This window comes from Folsomia candida, unplaced genomic scaffold (assembly GCF_002217175.1).
Source record: "Folsomia candida strain VU population unplaced genomic scaffold, ASM221717v1 Fcan01_Sc003, whole genome shotgun sequence".
In the NCBI taxonomy this organism is placed as follows: Eukaryota; Metazoa; Arthropoda; class Collembola; order Entomobryomorpha; family Isotomidae; genus Folsomia; species Folsomia candida.
Genome location: NW_019091195.1, coordinates 6,287,500 through 6,311,194, shown reverse-complemented (window position 1 = coordinate 6,311,194; position 23,695 = coordinate 6,287,500). Strand labels below are relative to the sequence as shown.

Genomic DNA, 23,695 nt, shown 5'->3' with positions numbered 1-23,695 from the left:
TTGTATGGTAATAAGGCATTCATTTATTAGTAATAGCAAAATTGTAGCGTTACAAAAAATAAAATAAACAAAGTCTCTGTCAAATATTAATACGAAATATTATACTATTGGTTACATTGACATAGCATGATTTTTCTTAATAGAGAAATGTTAGCTTCTCTGTTTTGATACTGTTTTCGTGCAAATGAGAGAAATACTTCCTCCAGAGTGGTTTCGGTGATAGAATAGTCTTCTACGGCTTCAAATCTTTGCTTGAGATCTTCCATTGTCCTAAAAAGTTTATCCCACGGAAGGGATGTATTTTGAATGTGGTACTGGATTGCAGTCTGAATTAGAAATAATTATGCAATTACTTTATATATGTAAATTAAATGGTCAAGAATATGCAGAGTAAAAGTAGGGATATTTGAGGTAACCTGATGCTTATCTTTCAAGGAACAAGGGGAAAGGTTTGCGATTATTTCACGATCTAGTTGTGCAAGTTCAGCCTCAAATCCGTTGGAATTTGATTTCAACTTGATTGAAAGTGTGTATCCTTGTGCAAATTTATTTTTTAAATGTTGAACGCTGCCAATACATTGGAATTCTCCATTAACCATAATCCCCAAGCGCGAACAACAAGCCGTAATTTCTTCCATACTGCAATAATCCAAAAATCATGGTATGAAAACAATCAGCTTTCGACATTGACAACATCATAATATCTTCCAAGTCGGTTCGTATGGTATGCTCACCTATGAGAAGTGAGAATGATCGCCCTCCCGGATTCTCTGATGGATGAAATAATTTTCCAAAATTCTCTCCGGCTAACAGGATCAACTCCGGTTGTCTAATTAAATAATATTAGTTGAATAATTAGAAGAACTATTAATGAATTAATGCATTATTTTGTTATTCTTTGGTCTTTTTCTTACTGGCTCGTCTAGCAAAACAAGGTCTGGATCACCCACCATTGCCTAGAAAAAAAACATAATGGGGAATTACAACATTTCCGACTTTCTAGTAAAAATATTAAAACAGACCATGGCTGCACTAATGCGACAATGTTTTCCTTACCATAGCCGCACTCAAGCGACGTTTCATTCCTCCCGAATATTTTTGACATTGTACATTTCTACTATCAGTCAATCCTATAAATTTTATATACATAACATGTACAAAATTGTAATAAACAATGGGTGATCTCATGCACAGGTTCATACATAACTACGTACCAACTTTCGATAACCACTTCTCCGAATCTTTGCATACATTTTCAACTCCTCGCAGTCTAGCGAACAATTCAACCATTTCTCTACCAGTCAAAACCCCAACAATTCCATCAAATTGGGGACAATATCCAATTTTTGCAAGGAATTGCTTTCTGGATGATTCCACATTTAACCCGGATGCATATGCATTTCCATTTGATCTCATTTCATCACCAGTAAGCATTCCTGAAGCAGAAAAAAGTGATGCACTTTATGTTGTTAAATAGATACTGTTAGAGAACGAATACTTACTAAAGGTAGTAGTTTTCTAGAATGGCAAGAAGTGCAAATTAAAAAACTTATATATGCAATTTAACGGAATATATGCAACTTACGCCTGCTCCATTTACACCCAAGAGTCCAAAACACTCTCCGTAATGCACTCCAAAATTTAGATTCGCCACAGCCGCAAGAGAGCCATAACTTTTGCATAAATTCTCTACAACCAGTGCATCTTCGCCCATTTTTCCTGAAAAGCACGCAGTTAAAGAATTATAAATCTCTCCAGAGACAATTCAAGACGGTTAAATTATAAGTAGAGATAATTTTGCAAACCGCTATTGACAATTTCATGCACTCTTTCGGCTTCAACTTCCACGTCTTGATCGTCAGTCTTTGTTCTGAATGCATCAGCTTTTGTTCGGAAAATTAGACCAAGAAGACGTTGAATGAGTCCGACTTCCAAAAATATTAGAATGACTTGATATGCAAATCCAAGTAGGAAGAGGTACAAAATATCTTGCCCAATTCCAGGAATTTCAACACTATCTGAACCTCCCTCAGGTATTAAAGATGCTCTCTTGTAAATCCATGAAATGTATGAAATTGGTTTCATACAATTTGAACCAGCAAAACTTTCGCAATTATCTGTCAAAAACGAAATCATGTTTAAACACTAGCAATTTTTAATTGGACGATAATTATAAAGTGGAGTGAACTAACCGCAGCACTGACGATATTCAGGGTTCAAGTTTACATTCTTATCACAGAGCAGTGCTTCAGCATTTTCTGGTAACAAACTGCATCGACTATTTTTCAGAGCAATTTCTACAAACCTCATCGTACTGATAGATGCACCAAAAGTTGGAAAGAATCGGCCAACCATTCGAATAGTGTCAGAAATTGAGGATAGCGTTGGAGTTGCTTCCAAGACGTAGACCACAAACGGTAGGATCATTCCTGTGTATATATATGGAGTCATTAAAGTAAGTATTTTAAATGAATTAGGAATATCCTTAAACGTACCAGTAGCAATGTGAATTATTGTAACAAAGGAAAATCCTCCAGGTACCGTGCCAGCAAAAAGACTGACAATGTATGAAAATGGGATAGCAGCATAACCATACACGAGAAGAATCAGAAATATAGCACCTGTTGTAGATGTGCAAACAGTAAGGTATTTATCAGCAATAGATTTAAACGTACAAAATTATTTCAATTTAAAACCCTTACCAGCACCACCATAGGACGTGTAAGTATGTGCTTTTTGAAACTGGGGACAAGTTAAAATATATTACACATTCTGTAGATACTTAAAATAGCATTGTAATTATTAATAATTCACTTACTATAGGAAAACACATGACCATTACAATAATAACTGCAGTCATAACCAGAAAATCCCATAAAAACGACGAACCCCAATATAAAATTGGATGAACGCCAGTCATCAATTGAAGTTGTTTGCCCTATAGAAAATATATACAGGTTATTGTATATTGTCAAGTCATCTTATTGCAATAATTATTGTAATTATTAATAAACCATACTTACTTTGCAAAGCCTTTCTTCCAAGGGAGACACAATATAACTGGCCGCAAGGAGTGCAAGACCAATTGGAACTATAAAACATTGAATAACATAATTTGTAGATTAAAGTTTAATTCAATAAATATCAATTCAATTCTGGATAAGAATAGATAACTTACCGAGTGCTCCAAACATTAGCGCATTACTAACTGAAAAGGCAGGGTCTGGTTGTAAGGCTTGAATCAAATAATCAAAGCCTCCCTGAAGTGGATGGTTGGTAACTTCTATTCTGAGATTTTGTTGAGTAGGTCCTAAGGATCTCAATAGAGTATTAGATGCGAGATTCAATGCTAATGGCGACGCGTGGTTTGGAATTGTCGAAAACATTGCCTTGACGTGAGTTAAATTAAGTTCAGCAGCGACAATATGTCTTTCACGAAATATGGCGAGATCATCGATACCAATGCGTATGAGTTCTTGAACCAAGTCAAATGTGCCGTTTCCTTCAAACATTTGGGCTGACGATCCGGCGAGAGACATAAAGCTCTCTTTCATTTTCTATACAACGAAACAAGAAAGTAGTATATACATATACACGTGATGCCAGAAACTTATAAGGCATTTTATGATTTTATTGTATACCTCATCATTGCCAGAAAACAATGTTATTGCCTTTTTGTATGGTCCTAGTTCGATTTTTAAAGCTTTTGGAGAAGTGGGAGGTTGTAATTGGGTATTACCAGCAAGGATGGCGATAATAAGAATGAAAACAGGAATTGACACCTAATAATCGAAATACAATAATTTGGAATGAAAAACACCTAAAAGTATGTAAACATGTAAGAAATTCGAAACACTCACTTGTGTTAAGACTAGCATCCACTTTCGAGAAGTATATTTGAGTCGTTTGATAAAAAATCCTTCAAATTGCTGCATGATCAATCGAAGTCCGAAAGTCAAGCGGGGTCTTACCGCATCTATTAATCAATACATATTATAAGACTCTTAACTCTTAATTTAGAAGTTATATTTACACGGTAAAATGTTGAAAACACGTTAAAATTACTTTTGGTTTCAGGATCCGTAAATTTTGAGACTAGTGCTTCTCCATTTCGATGTCCCCTGTGATTCAAGGAAGTGTTTTCTGAAAGGGACGAAGAACTTGCCTCATGATCTCTTGTTGATTGGAGACCCATGATATTCCGTTTTTCAGTTGCACTTTCATCAGCCCTATGCCATAACATTTTTCATCATGTATGTGACATTACTCTTGCTATATATATATATTTCAAGTGATCAAACTGTGTATTAATACTTAATGAAAACTTCTTCCATGGTGGTCAAAGACATTCCGATTGTTCTTATTCCCAAGGCTTGCTGGCTTTGTTGTAATTGTTGGAACATATCCGGAAATACAGCCGTAGTGCACGATTCGGTAGGAAGAATTATTGAAACTTCACATGAACTTCCATCCAATGAATTTTCTTTGAAAGCAGCATTTGGGACGTGATTTTGAACAATAGATAAAGCACCATTTTTATTTTCACTATCTTCATCAGACATGGTCATTGACAAAGTAAATCCAGCACCGTAATGTTTTTTCAGAAACAAAGAAGTTCCACAACACTGTAGTTCGCCATGTGCCATAATTCCGATCCTGTCACCAAGTACGTCTGCTTCCTCCATGAAGTGCGTCGTTAGCACTATCGTGCGTTGTCCTCGTTCCGCTAATAGTAAATCCCAAATAGCTCGCCTAGCTTCCACATCCATTCCACTAGTGGGTTCTGTGATATTTTAAAATTATTCACATATATACGTCCAACAACCGTCAAAAGTAGGACGACTTTTCGTCTGGTATAAATAAATGAGCTAAAAATTATACCGTCCAAGAATACGACCTTTGCTTTTCCAATTAAAGAAATTCCTAGACACAATTTACGCTTCTGACCCCCGGACAGAGCACTCGCCAACGTGTCGGTTTTCTCTGTCAATTGGAGTTTCTTCAACATTTCTACACGTTCCTGTTTGGCTTCTTCATGGCCCAATCCCTTCAGCTTGCCAAAGAATGTTAAGTGTTCATCCACTGTTAGCTCATCAAACAGCAAATTATGCTGAGGGCAAAGGCCAAGTTGTTCTCGTACAAGGTCCATGTCGGTCCTTATATCATAATTGTTTATCACAGCAGTTCCACTAGTAGGCGCCATCATTCCGATACAACAGGAAATCGTTGTAGTTTTCCCAGCACCGTTGTGACCTATTTTGTACACAAACGTGTTACACAACCGTGCAAGAAAATCAAGAAAATTTTCATAAGAAGAATAATACGAACCTAGGAGTGCAAATATTTCTCCGTCATACATTTTCATTGATACTCCACCCACAGCTACATTGTTTCGACCAAATCGTTTCCGCAGGTTCTTGATTACGACTCCTGCATGGAGTCCTTGTGGTTCTTTTTCAAACCCAAGCTTTTCAGTTAGCTCTTCATCATCCTCACTTTCAAGGTTTCCTGCACTTTTTGAAATTCCCCAAGATGATGGCTAAAAAATTTTGACACCAAGGTTTCAGTTTGCTACTACTGATTCATGAACATTCAAGTCTCTGAAATTCTGAATTGTATTCCTCACTTTAAAAATAAAGTACCACGGTTTGCGTGTTCCATACTGCGATGGAAGGATTGCTTCAACGTACAGGGTTAAAAGGAAGTAAAAAACGATATCCACAAGAAACATCAAAATAGTATGACCTAGGGTTAATGAGTCCGTGCTACTTAATGGCTCCCAAAAATTACTCCATTGTGCTCCAGATGCTTTAAGAATAATACTCAATTAAATCACCAAAATGACTAGAAAAATGCATAAACCAGAAAAAATCTATACCTTTCCCTTCAAGTCCACACATGACCTTTAGTGCCCAGTATAAAGCCATATTAGGTAACAAAGCCACTAACATCTTATCCGAAAGGGAAAGGCTCAAATATTTATTAGTGTCACCCAACGGGACGGAGGGAGCGTAATAGGTTGCCAGCCACAATATTATTCCAACAGTTATCGCAATTATGGCTAAAACATATAATATTATTTTTTAAAAGAAACATAATATCAGTCGTTAGTCATGTTGGTGAGGAGTTGAAAGACGTTGGTTAAAATAATTGCGACACAAATTATTTGGTCTTACGTTTATGGAAGAATGATGAGATAAAGAAGCAAAATCCCGTTGATGCGAGCACATACAAAAATAAGACAATCCACCACAAGAGCGGATTACTCTTTGTCAAAATTGCTCCAGCTTCTTTGTTCAGATAGTCGGTGAAAAATAACACAACGACGATTGTGACACTTAACGATAAAAACAACATTGAATTCACGGTCCAGGCGAACCAGTGCATCCATCCAGGGATTCCGGAAAGTTTCATAAGTTCCTGAATTCATATTTTAAACGTAAATCAACTAAAAATCATACCGTTTCTCATGAAATAAATAATAAAGAAAACATAATAAATAATACTTTGATTCCAGTCTCGCGTTCGTTAACAACTCCTCTGATTATGGACGGCACAATAAATATAAATCCAAGGATTATCACATTCTGAAAAAGAATTTGTACCCAATTAGAAATAAGCTTGTTAATTCAATTGTTTGGTTCAATTTCTTGTTTACTTTGGTTTGTTGTGTACTAACCGGTAATATGATAAAATAAAATTCACTGAAATTCACAGCCATTCTTTCATGTGGAGGATAAGGGAAGGCTTGTAATCCGATCTAACAAGTCATATTAAACGATATTGTCCTTTAACACTATCTAATTATAAAGAGTTTTCCCAATTTGCAGTGCATGTATCTACTCACCGTTGTATTTAGACTGTTTTGTGTAAACTTTCTAATTAGGATTTTATCTAGGTTTAATTGAAAATCTGAAAATCCAGATTCCTTGTATCGAACTAGGTTATCTAAATCGAAAATATTAGTGATTATAAAGCATTAATTTAATAACCGTGATTTACATAGAGTGTGGGTATAATTCATTATGTAATTGCAATTACTGGTGTCTGGTCCGGGTAGTTGAAATGACGGATAGAGAGACATAACCTCGGGTGGGAATGCAAAAGAATTGTCCATCATTCTAATTTTATAGCTAAAAACGCCTCCGATGGGCCGGAAGCTGGTTTTAAAGATGAGAGCCGCTCGAAGTGTCGTATGTCCACCAGTGATCTCATTAAAGCTCAGACTAGCAACAAACTGCTCAATTTCAGCTTCTGATTGGAAACCTCTCCATTCTAAAGAAACAATAATTTATGAGTTAGAAACGCAAACAAAAGAAGGAGAATACGATGTAAACTTATTTTACTGATTTTCTCCTTGAATTTTGAATCTAGAGTATCAACGAGTTGATTAATCACATCAGTTGCGTCACTAGAATTTGGAGCATATGCAACTAGACAATTTCCACCAACTCCAGACTGAGACTGTGAGCCACATGAGATTCTGAATTCCTGAACACATAAAATATTCCCAGTTAAGAAAGCCTTATCATAATTTTATGAATTTATTTATTTTAACGGTCTTTTTCACTCCACCACATACATCCTCTCTTATTTCGCCGTAAATATCCGGGGGCGACTTGTAGTGAAATAGGTCAGCAACAGCAGGGTTTGACAAGATTCCATGGGACGCCTTGTTAGCCTGCGCTCTTCCATAGACTAAGACCAAGGAGAATAATGTGGGCAGCAGTATTTCCAACGCGGTCACAATGTAGTGGCGCCTCCGAAGGAGTAGATTTTTCCACACCAACAAACCCAATTTCCGCCCAGTCCCCATTATCGAGTCACAGCTGAAAGGCCGTTGATGTCCAGGAGAACGGTGATGGCGAACTTTCAAACCGTCAATGTCTACTTCTTCATCCTCGTCCATTCCATTGTAACCTTGCTTGCGTTTCCAAAAGCACCACCACCGTCGTCGTTTGGAAGAGTTATTATTAATATTATTGGTGTTATTATTACTTGACCCATTGTTTATTCCATTTGTTGTTGAGCCGAGAAGAGGGCGAAGAATGCTCGAGTCATAGCAGCCCATGTAGACAAACTTAAACTTTAGTGGACGTCACACGAATCCAATTCGGGCTCCGGGGCAATGAATATATTTATTGCAATATTTGCCGAATGGAAATAGACGCAATATTCGCAATGAAATCTAGATCTAATGTAATGTGTTGATGATTCATGGACACACGACGAGAGAGAGAGTCAATGACGCTATGTTTTCACTTTCCAGTGGTACTTTTCTGGCTTGGGCCTCAGCTGGCTTGGCTGAGGTGAGGATGGAATTTCTGCTGTTAACGATGGTCAGTAATAAATTGCAAATGCGTTTATTTGAAACCAAAATAATTCAGGTAAAATAATAATGATAAAATACAAGTTTTCTCCTTGATTTTGATTCTCTGACGTGTTGCAGCAGTGTTTACATGCATTGGCGACTGTCAAGTTTGCTTAGCGCATATGGCTGTGGTAAAATATTAAAACTTATAGTTATGCATGCACCAACATTAACATCAGTGAGTTTTGCTCGAGTAGCATATCAGTAGGTGAACGGATGTGAGATTGAGATCTCACCAAAAAAGCACATCCTTTGCATTGTAGAGTTTTTGCATGTTGTGAAGGGAAGCCTACTCGCGAAACTAGTGATGATTCACCATCTCATTGCAAACTAGAAAAGACAAGATTGTATACATACATATACAATCTCAGTCATTGCAAGAAATGCATTTCATGCTACAAATACATGTAACACGTATAGCAGAAAATTTGATAGAAAAGCAACATTAAAAGAGAGTTGCTTCCACCACTTAATTCCGTAATGCTCTCACCCATGCCATTTCTACATTTGACTTGTAACCGACCAGGTAATTATTTTTATTTTAATTTAATTTTTATTATTTTATCAGGTAAACTTGAATTGAAACATTGTATATGAAAAATGCCGATCAATTCATGGGCGGATTGATTAAAATTAGTGAATTGTAAGCTATTGCGACTTATCTATTCGTCAATAAAATTATGAGAAAATTCTAAACTTATATATCCTCCATCGTCAAATTGTATGAAAATTTAGTAAGGTTAAAATTGTGAAAATTATGTTGATTCGGACGTGCAAGCCTTATTGTTTAACATTAAAGAAACGCTGTCCCCATCGACAGTTAATCGTCCATCCACCATCATTCGATTGGTTTGGGAAAGACTTGAATTTCCAAAATGATGAGACCCGAGTTGCGTAAGCGGTATTTGAATAGGAACAGCAATGGTAGAATCCCCAACAGTTTGTAAACTGTAGTAGTGAGCTTCTATGTCATTTGGATTAAAAGATTCCAAAGGACCAACGCCTAAATTTCCATCGTCTTCAACTGAAATCTGTAAATAGAATACTAATTATGTAAGTAATTTAGACAAATTTAGAGCACGAGGGAGGTTTTAGCTGAACGTTTAAAAGATTTTTAATAAACCTCTTGTTGCTGCGAATGAGAAGGCTCATCCGGTAAATCAAAGGTGAACAATGGTCCGCCTGGACCAGAATAGACGTAAATAACTTGCTCAGCTTCGTCGTCTTGAGCTAATGTTCTAAATGTCAAGTCGTCCGAGTTTAAAATCTGTACTAATGATGAAGGTGGTCGTTCAGCCGTAATGTAACTTCCCGAACCTTCTTCCACATCAAGCTGTTCCGTCCTTGCGGTTTCATCAATAGTATTAGTATTGGTGTTGGAGAGTTCGGCATCATCACATATGAGATTATCATCAACAACATCATCATTGTTTATAGTATCAGTTAGTAAATACTCTTCCATTGACTGCTCCGTTTCGGCAAGAGTTTCAATCTTTTGTTCGGCGGAATGAATTCGTTGGTGTTTGGCGAAATTTGAGGGATCAGAGAATACCTTGTTACACACCTCGCACCGGTATCTAGAAATATGAGTTATAATTACCAATTATCTAGAAAAGTTAATATTATTTTGAACGTATATGTATATAAGTATATTTATTTATTTACGGCTTCTCTCCGGTGTGTAGCCGAATGTGCTTTTTAAGTGTCCACGTTTCTGTGAATGTTTTTTTACAAATCGGGCATTGAGCAGGCTTTTCTGAATTATGTCGCCTCATGTGATACTTAAAATTTTCGGCATGACTAAATCCTTTTCCACACACTTGACACAAGTGAACTTTCTCATTTGAGTGACAAAACTTATGACTTCGTAGTTGGGACGCAGTAGTAAAGGATTTTTGGCATTCGGAGCAACCGTAGGGTTTTTCTCCCGTGTGTGTTCTCCTGTAATAATAGAACAAAGATAGTTTACGGCTTCTGAATGTTGCACATGTGTATGAAAAATGAAACTAACCGATGTTCTCGAAGGTTACTTCGTTGGGCAAATTTCTTTTCGCAAAATTCACCTGTAAGAAAATGACTTATAGTTGTGATGCAGTACTTCATACTACTTGTGACCAGGTAACGATTGATTACAAGGTAATATGCGAAGAAGACAATTAAAATAACTTACAGTGATAGGGCTTTTCGCCTGTATGAAGTCTCATATGGCCAACTAAAGAGGACTTTAAACTAAATTGAGTTCCACAAACATCGCACGTATGTTCCCTGACGGCTGAATGCCTCGACTTTTTATGAGTGTACAAACTGGCGCTGAAAAAATTGAAATATGTATGACCATGATGCAAGTTAATGTATTATAGATATTATAAAATGAATTACTGATAGTGTACTGACTTGCTTTTGAACTTTGCTGGGCAAACGTCACAATTAAAATATTTTCCGTCCGCATGAACGTATTTATGATTATTAAGGAGCTGTTTATGAGCGAAGCCTCGTCCACATACTGTGCATATAAAATTTTTGGTCTTTTCATGTGCGGATAAACGATGATAAACTAACGAAGATGTATGGTTGAATATCTTAGGGCACTGTTCACACTGAAATTTTGTTACATTTTTTCTCTCAGGTTTCTTCTTTTTTCTTTTAGCAGGCCTTTTATGCCGATGAATGTCTCGTAATTTCACGGTTGGATCTTTACTATCACTTGAATTTTCGCCAAATTCTTCTAACGGATGCAAGTTTTTCTCTTTATATTTTCCTGTAGCTCCGAGTAGCACAACTCCGTCACTTAACTTGGGATGTGAAGATATCGCATCAGGAGAAGTACTGCTTTTGTCTGGCATATCTGTCACAATTCTCGAAACTGTATAAGTAACATCATCAGCCATCAATATGTCCAACTTTTCCAAATCCATTAGCTGATTTAATGGAGATTGGAAGAAAGTTTCCTGCAACAAGTTGTTTAGTACATATTGTTACTTTTTTTAACGGAAACCTAACTATTTGAATATAAATAAATCTGCTTACATTGTTGGAAACAGTTGTTCTTAAAGGCAATATAACAACCGAAGAGCTAGATTTCTGGAGGTCTTCTTCTTCTTCGTCCTGGGAAATTGCCTCACTTTTAAGAGTTGTAGGTATCACTTCATCTACGTATCTAACTGGAGGACGGCTTTGTCGTTTTGTTCTTCTTTCAGAGGTTACTTTCTGAATATTTGTGTCGACCATGTTCTCATCATCTATTGAAGAACAATTGTTAAAGACTGTTTGTTCTTGCGCTGGTTTCTTTCTGGGCCTTCCGCGTCGTTTGGCTGCCTTATGCAGTGGGTTGTCATCAGAAAATGTCGGTTGCTCAAGTAGTTTGGCAGGAAGGTCATTTTTTAAGAAATTTAAAATATTTGCTAGCAATCGTTGTCCCTCACAAATTTTGTTGAAAAACTCGATACATTTTTCGACACATATGAAACATTTCCGGCAGATGAATTTAGGATAACAGGAATCTGATTCCAAAACCTTAGAGCAAATTATTAAAAGAAAGAACCCAATAATGTATACAATTTTTAAGTATTTGTATTTATTGGTACACTGAAAAGCTTACCTCAATTGGCAAATACTTGTTTATCAGTCTGTGAATGGGAATTTGAGATTTCGTCTCTGGTGTTGACGCTACGCTCGTGTCCTCGTCGAAAAGGGGAAGGAATTCCTTAGTATTGTTGTCCAGCTCACCATCGTCGTCGTCAAGCTCAGCCCCATGAGCGCAGAGACGGCAGCACGCTGCCGAAGGTAACTCTTCTTTGGTCAACATTTTTTTGGGGACAGTTTCTGTTCCCTCCAAGGGCTCAGGTGAAGGTTCTGCTCCTTCAATCTTGTTAACAAGCTCTCCCGTACAAGAATCCATTTTTCATGTAAAGTTTCAGGTCGTATAGCTAAACGTTAAGTTGCGTCAATTTGACATCCTTTTATTTGTCCCTAATTATTTTTTCAGCTGTGATTATTATTCACAATTCTTAATTTAATTTAGAGAGATTGTTGAAATTATGAAGGTCAACAGCAATGCATAAAGATTGACTACTTTAAATTAAATAAAACAGATAAACATTTCTGGCTTGCCTGATCGTCAATTTAATCCGTACCAAACTTTCAACGAAAGTCAACAACAATTTTTTCAGAGAATCCCGAGAATCCAGTGTAGGCTACACTGTGTAGCAAAGACATAGAGGCTGCCGCAACCCGACGGGGTCAATTGAGCACAGATTTCTGATTTTTATGCAACTGCAACAACTTCTTGTTCCTTTATATTATTTGTAAAACAATAGAACTATTATTTGTAAAACAATATATTTATGTTAAATCAAGATGAGCTTGATATTGTTTAAGCGACGTAGATGATCAAGATATTTCCTACTAGATAGGGTTTGATCATTTTTGTAAATTATTTGACAAAATTTTGTGTGCTGAAATAAATCTATTATTATTATATTATATGCTTTCGTGGTTCAATGAAAATTGACGCATTAAATTAATTAGTTGTTTCAGGGGATCAGGGGAGATGCATACATATAAATATGTTTATTGCTCAATTTACGTATGAAACTTGTCCATGCATTCAACACTTATTTAGATAAAAAAAACCAGAGGCGTCATTACAATGTCTAATTAATTGATATATTTTATTGTCATTCCTGGATAAGACAAGTATCATGCCTAGGTACGCAACTATATATGATCATATGGCGTATAGATATGAACGACTAGAATATAGGCTACATAGTAAATTCAATGAATTTAGGACGACACTAGAGTTTTAGAGATTTGAAGAGATGAGATATTTCTTCATACAATGCAAATATTAGTCCGCTGGTTGCCATTGCTTTGATACAACTAGGAGTTAATCCTTTATAAAGTCCCAAAAAACTCTCTTCTTTAAAAGTACTACGTATACAATCTATCATTCCAGTGTAAATTCGGATCTAGATAAGTTCATATCCAATTAAAAATAAAATAAAAATGTGATATCAATTCAAGAGAATTTTTTACCCTGCCAAATTTTTCTCGAGCTACTTCAAACCCTTGAATCTGCAGTCTTTTCTTGGCCAGATCTAAAGGATAAACGGCAGTTTTGGCTCCAACACCAGCCAATGATCCACAAACGAGATTTCCAATCACAGGCAACTTGCCGGAAGCATCTACATAATTTGTTCATCAAAAGTATTAAGGCTAAGTTTAAAGTAGATTATCTTCTTTTGGGTTTTATCGCACCAGTCTTAATTACGCTGCTATAAATTTCTGTGGCCAAGTTGAATAGGGCAAATTGCATCCCCGTGTGAGGTATGATTTGAATGAGATTCGGCGTTAAACCTTTGTAGAATGAGAGGAAACCTTCCGTCCGAACCATGGTCGTAAATGCATGAAATACGCCCTTATAAATCTAGATATATGCAAACAAAAACTTAGGACTAGCGATTACAGTAAATGTCCGAATATCTCACGTAACCCCGAATGATAATCATTTCCTCACTTTTGGTTCTCCTTGCCCCACGAGACGAGTTCGCACAGTGTCGAACGGCATCGTGAGACTTGTCGCAAGTGCCCCACTGATACAGCCACAAGCAAAATGAACTCCAGTCTTATTGAGTTGGCGATCACTGGATTTTGAGACATATTTTGTTAAAACTTCAAAGGATAAGAACTGAAAAGGAAAAAAAATTGTAACATTTATACATATACAATATTATTATTCCTGAGTTTGAAAAAAAACTGCAGGCAAAATATTCCATCATGATATTTTATTTATCAATCACTGACGAGATTTTAAAACCCAAAATTTTTTATCAGCAAACTCAACCAGGAATGGGCGGGGCAGAATATTAATGCAGACAGTAAATTATGTACCACATCGCAGAATTTTACCCTGAAGGGATTATTAAACAAATCCGCACACCTCCGCATATGGTAATATATGCATTATAATAATATGTAGATACAATAGATAATAACTAGCATAATGCAAATAAGGTCGTTATGATTGTGGATTACAAACCTGGGTTAAACCATAGGTCCCGGATAAAACTTGTGCAGGAACTAAATCATTGTCGAAAAAACAGTAACATCGAATCATTTATAATCAAAATCGAAATGAAATCAACTACATAACTAATAAATGAGAATTTTTTTTACTGTGGCCTTTCCACAATGCTCGGATTGATTCTTCTTTCACAATTCGAGAAGATGCATGCTTGATTCCCCAATAATAGTTTTCTGAACAGCGTTGCAGGGGCTCGTGTTGGAGCTATTCAATTGTGCAATTACGATAACATTTGTACATGATACTCAATATAATCCAAAAACCTCACTTTACCTGAAAACGAATTTTTAGCACGTCCAAAGGTTGACATAAAACTCGCGTGATGATTCCACTGGAAATTCCAGCGATGCCTTGCCATAATTCAGACACTTTGTGATCTGCAGATTCATTGTACCCAACCATTCCTTACTGTGAATGACCGTTTATGGTTGTTCAACAACAGTGTGAATTAGTTAGTTGACTAAATTATGTCTTGACATCATCCTTTTGTAGTTTTTGAATATATCACTGAAATCCGAAATTATAAACATCGACAGATTAGCCTTTATATTTACTTTTGGCATGTACAACACAGAATTAGTTATCATCAAAGCTGCAAATGTTTCATGATTATCACAATCAGACAACCTTGTAACACAGGTATAGTTGCAGAAATCAGTAGTGATTGGTAGCAGTGTAAACAGTGCCAGTTAGATTGTAAATCGAATTCAGTAAAGAATGAAACCCAGTTCATTAGAATAGAATATAATGTAAAACATGTGAATACATACATGGCTAGCGAGTACAATCCCTAACTTGTAATTATAAACTTGTAATCATAATTGAATACACAAAACTGGAATGTTACTTCTACATTGTAGTCATGAAAGAAAGCAAACACTACAGATAGTTGAGATCGTTTAAACACCAAATGCCAAATATGTATGTAGGTTTGTCAATTGATAAACATCATTCTTGGTTGCAGAAATTCAATGTCGAAAGGTTGCTTCGTGAAATACTCTCAATTACTGCCTCAAATACGGCAAGTCAGCATGGCCAATTTTTATAAGTATCCATTATTATATAAGTAAAATAGGCATGACATGTCACGTTTAACTACGTAAATACTACATAAGAGAAACAATGTAAAACATTCTTTTATAAAAAGTGTACATCTTTATCTTGTATTCCGGGTTGGTCAAGCGTTCTTTGACCTCTCTTCGTTCCATGCAAAATACAAATACACACATATGTGCATACACATGTAAAGTCATGTCATAAAGTCTGCAGCACAATGAACACAAAAGTTGGCTATAAAATGAGTAGTAGTATGAGTGCACTCCTTCATAACTTTGAAAGGGCAAATTTAATCAATGGAAATTAAAAACATGAAATGCTACCGCAGATAATGCGACTGAGAAATGTGAGACAGGTGAAGAAAATGGACTACATGAACTCTTGCTGATGATACTGCCTCTGTTTATACTTACAATTACAATGCAAAAGTCGTGAGCAGACTTAAAAAAAGAATTGTACTCTATGAGGTAAAAAACTGATGACACCAAATATACTTGTACATATATCTATACTTCATTGTCACTCCTAACTCTGGTACACATTTCATTAATGCAAATTTGTTCACGAAGATGATACACCAAACTGAACTGAATGATAATAACAAGCCGTTGCCTTTTTGGGATGAAGGGGATCAGCTCAACAACAACAGCGGTTGCTCAAAGAAATCAAGAAGAAAGTGGTGAACAAAAGTTGGAGGAAGAAAGGTTCGTCGTCGTCAGTATGAAATTGACCATCAAGTGGTGATATGATACCAAGCTGAACCGGTTTAACTGCAATTTCACATTAATTCACCGAATCCACCCGGTGATGGCTTTTAATTTATTTCGTGTAAAACGAACAGTGTAATTATGTTAACAAGCCCACATATAAGTCGGCAAAAAGTTCTGTTTGATAGATTGTCTTGATCGTGTGTTTCATGTCAAGTCAATAAATCCCGACACAAGATTGCAATTCTTGGAAGAAGATTGAAAACCAATCAGTTTTAATGGAAAACTTGTAGGAGGAAAGTAGTTGTGTTTTTCTTTCGAAGCTGACGACATATTCAATTCAATCATCGAATACATAACTGGAGGATCTAACAAAGTTAAATATGTGAATATTTAATATTTAATTTTTAATACTTCATATAAAAAATATATGATACAAAGAATTGTCAAGTATAAGAATCATACTTTAAATCGCAAGTCTGACAAGCTTGCAAATATACATTCATTGTCGAGTTTTGTCAAGTTTCATTCGTATTCGTGACTGCATTAACCAATTCAACTATTCAACATATCGTCAAAAGTGTAACTTGAGACTGCTTTCTCCCTGACAGAGAATTGTTACTTGAGAGAAGTCGTGGGTAACTAGATTAGACTTATGAATTTTAATTTTCATGATTCATTAATTCTAAATATGCATATTACATTCATACATAACTCGAACTTAAGTGCACACAATTTAGAATTGGATGAGTTTACATTTTACATACCTTCTCGTTCTCGTCACGGCGAGTGAAGTAAATGGGAATCATGTAGAGCATGTGCAGCAGCAGTCCAGATAAAAACACTTGGGGAAAGTGAAACAGATCGAATTTCAGTTTTGTTTAGCGGAGCACTGCTCTGTTCAATTTGAAACTTAATTTTCTTTTGCAAACTTTATAACATTTTTCTGCATGGAAAGTTGCACAACTTGGAATAATTGCACGTGTTCAATAAATGCGCGTTATGTTTAGACGGTTTGGGATGCGTGAGACGATTCTGGTCGTCGTCTCACTTGGAACATCGGAATGAGACGACGTCTCAATTCAACTTTCAACCAGGACTGAAAAAAGTCTCATATCGCAATCCCCCAATAACTCTCAATTTCAACTTTCGTGCATCAAATTTCCTTATTTGTTGACAGAATATGCATCTCATTTTTTACAGATCAAGCATGATGACGGGATTTGTTATGTTCATTGTGGGGTTGGTGATGATAATGGGCACTCACAGCAGAGTCACAATTCCTCGTGACTCAATAAAAGAACTGATTCAGAAAGCTTGTGAGTTTTAAAATAAATGACTGAACAATGGTTTATGAATAGTTAACCATGTTTGTCTTTTTGTCCTTTCAGTAGTGGAATCTATGGCCCAAAAACAAAGAGATCTGATTCAAGGTGATAAAGAGCTAATGGAGCAAGATCCAGAAGTGATGCCTGGGTTTTTTCAAGGTATTTACTAACTACTAACTACAAAGAGACAATTTAGTACGATACAAGTTATATCATGATTTTATTAATCAGGGGACATGGCAGGCATGTTTGACGGAGAAGATGATGTAAGCCATTACATAAACTAAAGTCACGCAAAGGAATTATATGCATAAATTCATTTTTGAAATACAGCTTGGCAGGGTCGGAATTAATTTTAAACAGTTTCCGAATAGAAAATGGCCCAACAATACTGTTCATTATCTGATCAGTGATCTATACGGTGAGTTCTTGCAGAAGAATTGTTAAGTGTTAACTGAATGTCAATTCACGAACAGTGCCAGAAGAGTACCAAATCATAAAAACTGCTATCGATATGCTGGGATTTTTTACATGCATCACATTTAAAGAATGGGACGGTGATAAACCAGATTATCTCATTATATGGCCAGTGCAGAAACCCAACGGGTATACATACTTTTATTCCTAAGTAATAATTATTTGACTAATGTCTGATTCTGCTGAAATATTTTAAATTTTTACGCTCCACAGATGCTGGTCATATGGTGAGAATTCAATAAGTTTTAATACAGAATATACATAATGCATGTACCAATCTCAATCCGCTTTTCTACAATTTGTACAAAGTTGGGAGATTGGGAGGACCTCAAATCGTGTCCTTGCAAAAACCTGACAAAAAATCCCCGCAATGTTTTGCAGGTCTAGGACGGTAAGAGAAAATTACTTGCATAATAACATTTCCGTTTAAGAAATTGCCCAACTAATTAGACTTGCCAATATAGTCCATTGCATGAAATTATGCACGCTCTGGGAGTATACCACGAGCAATCTCGTCCAGATAGAGATAAATTCATCTCTGTGACAAAAACTAATGTGTTAACAGGTGGAAAAAATTATTGCATAACAAGTCTCCAAAATTGCATATTATGTAAGACCCAACATTATTTTTGGTCATGCAGGATTCATCAATAATTTTGACAAGCTTGCCTCAACCAACGTTAGTCTGCCATTTCACTACGACTACAACAGCATAATGCACTATGGAACAAACTTTTTCAGGTATTATTTTGGCAAAAATACTCAATCAATCCATAAAATTCGAAATGAATTTCTACTCAAATAAAATCTAGCAAAAATCGGAAAAATCCCACCCTAGTGCCAAAGGAGAAAGGAGCCAAGATCGGACAACGGATAACTCTGTCTCAATTGGACTGTTTAAAATTGAATTCAATGTACGGATGTTTAGACGACGAGGCTTTCGACAAACGCAAGTATTATACAATCTGCGACTTTTTAGGTCTCGAGTCCACAGTTAAACATAGTAGAAAAATCAATCGGAATAAAACCAAGGGTTGACAATAAAGAAAGTTAAATACCCATGCAAATCCATCCACCTTTACCCCAAACCAGCATCTTGCACTCATTTAAACATTTTTTAACGCGATGCCAAAACGAAGATGGCTTGCAGTGCAGTGCATAGAACTCATTAGTGATGCAATTATCTCATCTTCTCCTTCATCCATTGTGCTCAGGAGATACACTCTGCAACAAAGATAGAGTGAGAACAAAAACAGGTTGCGTCGAAGACTGCAAGCAATAATCTCAGAATGAACTTGGGGTGGGGCAGGTTGACACGCACAAAGTAATTCATATATCTCAACCCTAATAACATATATAACACGTCCATGGCCCAGCTGCCCTGCAGCCAAATTTGATAAACTATCAGTGCAAATGTAGCAAGTGGTAAAAAGGGGTTATCAGAGGACGATAAGCCATACTATAAATATTTGGAGCGAGTGATGTCGTGGTAGATGGAGAGGGTGTGAGTTGGCGAGATGGCGAGACTGCGATGAAACTTTAGTCTGGACTTGACTGGACCTGTTCTCACTCTGCCTGCTTTTAAACTTCACCTCCACCACCGTGATGGTGGTGATTTCGCTATACTACTACTACCATATTACCATATTACTTTTCTCTGCTCCACCCACCAACACCACCACCACGCACTATAGTTCACAGCAGGGCCAAGGGACAACAAAAACAAAAATACTATGAATAAATAAAAATACTCAGAAATCTACCTTGCTCGTGAAGGGTCACCTACGCCTTGCTTAGTAGGCAAGTCAGTCTGGAAACCTGAACCTAACTAAACGCAGTGTGGTATTTTATTTAACCATAACATAAAAAAAAGTACTGGACGAAGGATTGAATTGAATTTATGAGGAATGTAATATTTGATAATGAACTGCGAATAAGTGGGAAATACTATTTACCAGCAGTGGGTGGTGTTACCACCGAAGCATTGTGTGCATACAAAACGTAAGGTCACCAAGTTTCATAAGGTTGTCGGATTTGACTCGAAGCCAAGAAAAGAAGGTAAATTGTGTTATTTTGAGACTTCATACTTTGTATGTAGTTGGACTGTTCTTTGAGTAAAATAGTTTTCAAAACATTTATTTAGTCAACCTTCAATTTAAGCACAACTGCTCATCAAAAAATAAATAAAAATGATTGGGTGAATATTGAGTTAAAATGTAATTAATTTTTAATGTTTTTGGTGCAGCACGCTTCGGTTCATAAAACGGCAAGTGAGGAATTTTACTGTGATATACGATTAAATCAAGACTACTCCAATCGTCGCAGGTGAGGGTTTTGAAATTTGATTTCAACAAGACCTACTCTGCATCAGAAACATCGTAGACACCATGAAAACAAGAGCCACAACGGGTCGTGGAAAACTACAGAGTCCAGTCAAGCTAAATGGAGTCATTCCTATGACGATTGAAACCAGAAATATTCGGGCGAGCCCTGTGGAAAATGACACATCTCCTGTTCGTCGACAAAAGAGGATAGCGAAACATCAGGACGAGAGATTCAAATTCATCACCAAAGCTTTGAATGGATACAGTGAAGACCTGGAGAAATTATTTTGTGTCGCTACATGGAAAGAATTGATTTTGGCTGCAAGGAAGGGAACTCCAGATGAGAGACGGTACAATAGAGATGCAAGTCTCGAAACTCTAGCAAATAATATTATCGAGCAAATTGCTTCGAACGAGTACTCTTCGAAAGTTGCTCAGATACTGAGTGCACCCACTGCAAGGAGGGGAAGGACATCACCTAATAGTACAGAACGTGCAACTAGATTTTTATTGTTGGCTGTCGAATTCGATAAAAAGCAGGACGACTTGGTGCGGAGAAAAATAACTGGAGAGAATACAAGTGACAACGAAAACGACGATGATGGAGATAAAGAAAGTGAAACCTCTAGTGTGATAAGCAATAGTCAACCAGAAGACCCCTTGCCAGTTGAAAACCGTTGTCTGATCATGGACTTGGAAGTTGAAGGTTTGAAATTCAGATCTTATCTTACATTATTTAAATTTAATATTTATTATAATTAATAAATAATAAATAATCATAAATTATTTTCTCCACTTGAATAATTACAGGGGAAAAGGAAAATGCTTCTTCCAAAAACAAACGACAAACAAGAAACTCCACCAAAGCTCAACAATCTCCACTCAGGGTAAAGTCTAGTCAACCTCTGGAAAACTGCAGAAGAAATGGCTTGACTAATACGAAAGCTAAAGCTGTTAATTTACAACCAACAATTTCAATTCCAAAAGACGACTTTGAGTGCAGATCAGCCATCGATGATAACCTTGAACAAATTAAGCCAACTAGTCGACGAAGTCCATTGTTCTTAAGCAGTCCTGACGACGAAGTTATTGAAAACGACACTCCACCCCCTACCCCAATCAACGGCATTGAGCATGATGTACCAATTCCTAGAAAAAGAACACGGTTCAATTCAAGCTCTAGAGATTTTGATAGGTCGCCATCAATTGGAAGGAATCGCAGCTATGGGCGCAATGACATATCATACAGATCAATGGACATTGATGAAAGTCCACGTGGGTCGCGAACTATTGGAGGAGGGGATACGGGAATGATGATCAAGTTCAACTCATTTTATGATGATCCTGCTGGTAGCTCCAATAATTGTGCCGTCATCGATAAAGATTTTGGTCACGATGATCTTCCAGATTTAGAACCTCCAGACACAGGGAGAGGTAAGACAGTTCTTTATTTACCATTCTCCATTTTTCTAAAATGATGGTATTGCTATAAAACGTATTGTATTTTGTAGACAAAGAAAATCTACCCAAGTCGGACCAAGAAATTTTACGAGATTACCCAAGACCACAGAATGGTCCTGAACTGTATTTTAAAATGTTTGAAGAAATTGAAGAAGCCGTAAGTTTAATCTGAATTGCGTAATATTTTAATGGTTTTACAGAATTTTAACATTGCATTTTGCATTTCATAGTTATCAAGACCAAAGAAAGATAAAATTGTCTCAGCTTACGGTCTTACCCTCATGCAAGAACAGTTGGCAGTTTATAATAAATCGGAATGGTTGGAAGATGCCGTATGTCGTTCATAAAATAAGATACTATAAAATATACACTGTTAACTAACCGGTACATGCTAATTTGCTTTACAGAATATTGATTTTTATTTGGAAATGATCAAACATCGCAACAATCGAGAAGGCAGCCAGTACCCAAGCGTATATATTTTCCAAAGCTACTTCTATAAACTTTTAGACAAACGTGGATATGAATCAGTGCAAGGAGCCACCGGAAAGGTGACGTATATCAGTGATAAATTATTACTATTTCACTATGTTGGTATTTTCATGTCTTATTTATGTTACAATATTTTCAATTTTCAGGATAATATATTTCAGTTCGATCTAGTTTTAATCCCAATCCACAGTGATCATCATTGGGTATTAGTCGTGGTGGACTTTAATGAAAAAACCATGATGTGCTACGACAGTATGGATCACGATAATGAGAAGCATCTTCGAGTAGGTTTTCAAAATTTACTAGAATTTTGTTCTATACAACTTATTTTTACTATTTATTATAATAATTTATTGCTATTTTAGATTATTGCTGGATACTTGAAGCGTGAGTGGAAAGAACTAAAGCCCTCCAGAGTGACGCAGGGACAACGCGATGGGAGAAGTTCAACTTCGCTTGTAAATTTGAACTGTATTAACGATGATGATGAACCCTGGGGAAACTATTTGGGAGAGGGCTGGATAATTAAAAACCTAGGAGCTGATGTAAGTGGTTTCAAATTATTCATTTTTACAGACTCCACTATTCAGAAAGACCCTTCAATCTATTACTTACAGAATTTCAAGTATCATTTATTATCGTTTTCAGGATATCCCGCAGCAAAAGAATGGAAGAGATTGTGGAGTATTTTGCTTGCAGTTTGCAGAATATTTATCTCGTCGACAGAATTTCGACTTTGAACAAAAACACACTGCATATTTCAGAAAAAGAATGCTGTATGAAACGCTGAAAAAAACTTTACTAATCTCTTGATAAACTTTAGGGCATGAAAAGTGGTCACTCGATCTAGTATTGAAAGATTTTACGCTATCGTATCATCACACAATGCTGCTCTATTTAACGATCGTAGAAAAAATACAAAATTGTGTGTAAGTTATATGTACAAAGTACATAATGTCGAGGTTAGGGTTAGACTCGTGAATGCTCATTTTCATTCACGCAGCTTTACTTGGAGAATATTTAATAATGATGCAATATTTCGTCGGTCGAGTGTATTTTATTTTACTTATAAATATATAATATGGAACCTTGTTAGTTGTAAATGCATTACTATTGTTTTTAAATCCACTGTGCAATACATTCGATTAGGTAAAATTGTGCATTTAACAGACTGATACTGTTGATATTTAATATTTTAGGTATACCCAAAACGAATTCTTTATTACATTGTCTGTTTATAGTAGTGATAAAGAATGAACTGATTATCTGCTGGGTGTTAAGTCATTATTAGTGGTGGAGTTGTGGTGAAATTTTCGATTTACTTCCCGGGCGATATTTGTCGCAATCGCAGTGCGACGATCTCAAATAAAGTTATCGCTTTAATGTCAAAACGA

General features: G+C 36.3%; 5 protein-coding genes and 1 long non-coding RNA gene across 10 annotated transcripts; 3 read left to right on the top strand and 3 right to left on the bottom strand.

Moving 5' to 3' along the window:
* Positions 1-3: 3 nt before the first annotated feature.
* Positions 4-8,214, bottom strand: LOC110846684 (ATP-binding cassette sub-family A member 2). Its single transcript, XM_022093507.2, has 30 exons — positions 7,583-8,214; positions 7,347-7,491; positions 7,042-7,275; positions 6,848-6,948; positions 6,680-6,760; positions 6,507-6,587; positions 6,177-6,420; positions 5,879-6,061; positions 5,627-5,808; positions 5,329-5,539; positions 4,882-5,253; positions 4,315-4,783; positions 4,066-4,229; positions 3,861-3,976; positions 3,642-3,782; positions 3,179-3,557; positions 3,024-3,091; positions 2,819-2,938; positions 2,703-2,742; positions 2,496-2,621; positions 2,193-2,429; positions 1,806-2,117; positions 1,586-1,719; positions 1,503-1,518; positions 1,215-1,436; positions 1,057-1,130; positions 915-956; positions 735-829; positions 417-639; positions 4-326 (listed from the first exon to the last, which is right to left on the bottom strand). Exons 1-30 carry the CDS (start codon positions 8,069-8,071, stop codon positions 105-107), a joined length of 5,523 nt encoding a protein of 1,840 aa, XP_021949199.1. The 5' UTR covers positions 8,072-8,214; the 3' UTR covers positions 4-104.
* Positions 8,215-8,489: 275 nt separating this feature from the next.
* Positions 8,490-12,853, top strand: LOC118434879. The gene is made up of 2 exons (XR_004834332.1): positions 8,490-8,897; positions 12,541-12,853. It is a non-coding gene; the product is annotated as an uncharacterized LOC118434879 (long non-coding RNA).
* LOC110847119 lies at positions 8,902-12,566 on the bottom strand. Of its 2 annotated transcripts, XR_004834329.1 has the most exons (9): positions 11,970-12,566; positions 11,399-11,884; positions 10,766-11,319; positions 10,542-10,681; positions 10,383-10,434; positions 10,037-10,312; positions 9,689-9,948; positions 9,495-9,609; positions 9,384-9,402 (listed from the first exon to the last, which is right to left on the bottom strand). XR_004834329.1 is itself a non-coding variant. In XM_022093974.2 (8 exons), the coding sequence occupies exons 1-8, from the start codon at positions 12,267-12,269 to the stop codon at positions 9,127-9,129; spliced, it is 2,538 nt and encodes an 845-aa protein (XP_021949666.1). In that variant the 5' UTR covers positions 12,270-12,327; the 3' UTR covers positions 8,902-9,126. The 2 variants fall into 2 exon arrangements, 1 of the variants encoding a protein (XP_021949666.1); XM_022093974.2 differs by having other exon boundaries at positions 8,902-9,402; positions 9,495-9,948; positions 11,970-12,327.
* Positions 12,854-13,014: 161 nt separating the features above from the next.
* On the bottom strand, positions 13,015-17,212 carry LOC110845920 (mitochondrial thiamine pyrophosphate carrier). The gene is made up of 8 exons (XM_022092477.2): positions 16,987-17,212; positions 14,730-14,963; positions 14,549-14,660; positions 14,412-14,452; positions 13,890-14,060; positions 13,631-13,799; positions 13,409-13,557; positions 13,015-13,341 (listed from the first exon to the last, which is right to left on the bottom strand). Exons 2-8 carry the CDS (start codon positions 14,856-14,858, stop codon positions 13,168-13,170), a joined length of 945 nt encoding a protein of 314 aa, XP_021948169.1. The 5' UTR covers positions 14,859-14,963; positions 16,987-17,212; the 3' UTR covers positions 13,015-13,167.
* On the top strand, positions 16,174-19,097 carry LOC110845919 (zinc metalloproteinase nas-14). Of its 4 annotated transcripts, none has more exons than XM_035849398.1 (11): positions 16,174-16,596; positions 17,423-17,538; positions 17,611-17,706; positions 17,779-17,813; positions 17,881-17,968; positions 18,024-18,153; positions 18,238-18,251; positions 18,334-18,415; positions 18,489-18,589; positions 18,666-18,765; positions 18,837-19,097. In XM_035849398.1, the coding sequence occupies exons 2-11, from the start codon at positions 17,430-17,432 to the stop codon at positions 19,060-19,062; spliced, it is 981 nt and encodes a 326-aa protein (XP_035705291.1). In that variant the 5' UTR covers positions 16,174-16,596; positions 17,423-17,429; the 3' UTR covers positions 19,063-19,097. The 4 variants fall into 4 exon arrangements, 3 of the variants coding, with proteins under 3 accessions (XP_035705291.1, XP_021948167.1, XP_021948166.1); XM_022092475.2 differs by having other exon boundaries at positions 16,175-16,604; XM_022092474.2 differs by lacking the exon at positions 16,174-16,596 and adding an exon at positions 16,618-16,857.
* Positions 19,098-19,596: 499 nt separating this feature from the next.
* Positions 19,597-23,695, top strand: LOC110846248. Its single transcript, XM_022092933.2, has 9 exons — positions 19,597-20,082; positions 20,270-21,054; positions 21,159-21,782; positions 21,860-21,966; positions 22,040-22,141; positions 22,217-22,360; positions 22,448-22,585; positions 22,667-22,846; positions 22,950-23,695. Exons 2-9 carry the CDS (start codon positions 20,412-20,414, stop codon positions 23,112-23,114), a joined length of 2,103 nt encoding a protein of 700 aa, XP_021948625.1. The 5' UTR covers positions 19,597-20,082; positions 20,270-20,411; the 3' UTR covers positions 23,115-23,695.

Bases quoted from the DNA above. Each gene is read 5' to 3' on its own strand.
- LOC110846684 (XM_022093507.2), bottom strand. From the start codon at position 8,071: ATGGGCTGCTATGACTCGAGCATTCTTCGCCCTCTTCTCGGCTCAACA. The intron at 7,492-7,582 runs GTATGTGGTGGA...TTATGTGTTCAG, and splicing joins ACGGCGAAATAAGAGAGGAT to GAATTCAGAATCTCATGTGG. The intron at 3,977-4,065 runs GTAATTTTAACG...ATTGATTAATAG, and splicing joins TACGGATCCTGAAACCAAAA to ATGCGGTAAGACCCCGCTTG.
- LOC110845919 (XM_035849398.1), top strand. From the start codon at position 17,430: ATGATGACGGGATTTGTTATGTTCATTGTGGGGTTGGTGATGATAATG. The intron at 17,969-18,023 runs GTGAGTTCTTGC...ATTCACGAACAG, and splicing joins TCTGATCAGTGATCTATACG to TGCCAGAAGAGTACCAAATC. The intron at 18,766-18,836 runs GTATTATTTTGG...AATAAAATCTAG, and splicing joins TATGGAACAAACTTTTTCAG to CAAAAATCGGAAAAATCCCA.
- LOC110847119 (XM_022093974.2), bottom strand. From the start codon at position 12,269: ATGGATTCTTGTACGGGAGAGCTTGTTAACAAGATTGAAGGAGCAGAA. The intron at 11,885-11,969 runs GTAAGCTTTTCA...ATTTGCTCTAAG, and splicing joins ACAAGTATTTGCCAATTGAG to GTTTTGGAATCAGATTCCTG. The intron at 10,313-10,382 runs GTTAGTTTCATT...CTATTATTACAG, and splicing joins AGTAACCTTCGAGAACATCG to GAGAACACACACGGGAGAAA.
- LOC110846248 (XM_022092933.2), top strand. From the start codon at position 20,412: ATGAAAACAAGAGCCACAACGGGTCGTGGAAAACTACAGAGTCCAGTC. The intron at 22,361-22,447 runs GTGACGTATATC...TTCAATTTTCAG, and splicing joins TGCAAGGAGCCACCGGAAAG to GATAATATATTTCAGTTCGA. The intron at 22,847-22,949 runs GTAAGTGGTTTC...TATCGTTTTCAG, and splicing joins TTAAAAACCTAGGAGCTGAT to GATATCCCGCAGCAAAAGAA.
- LOC110845920 (XM_022092477.2), bottom strand. From the start codon at position 14,858: ATGGTTGGGTACAATGAATCTGCAGATCACAAAGTGTCTGAATTATGG. The intron at 14,453-14,548 runs GTAAAAAAAATT...ACAATGATTTAG, and splicing joins AGCATTGTGGAAAGGCCACA to TTCCTGCACAAGTTTTATCC. The intron at 13,800-13,889 runs GTGAGGAAATGA...GCATATATCTAG, and splicing joins TGGGGCAAGGAGAACCAAAA to ATTTATAAGGGCGTATTTCA.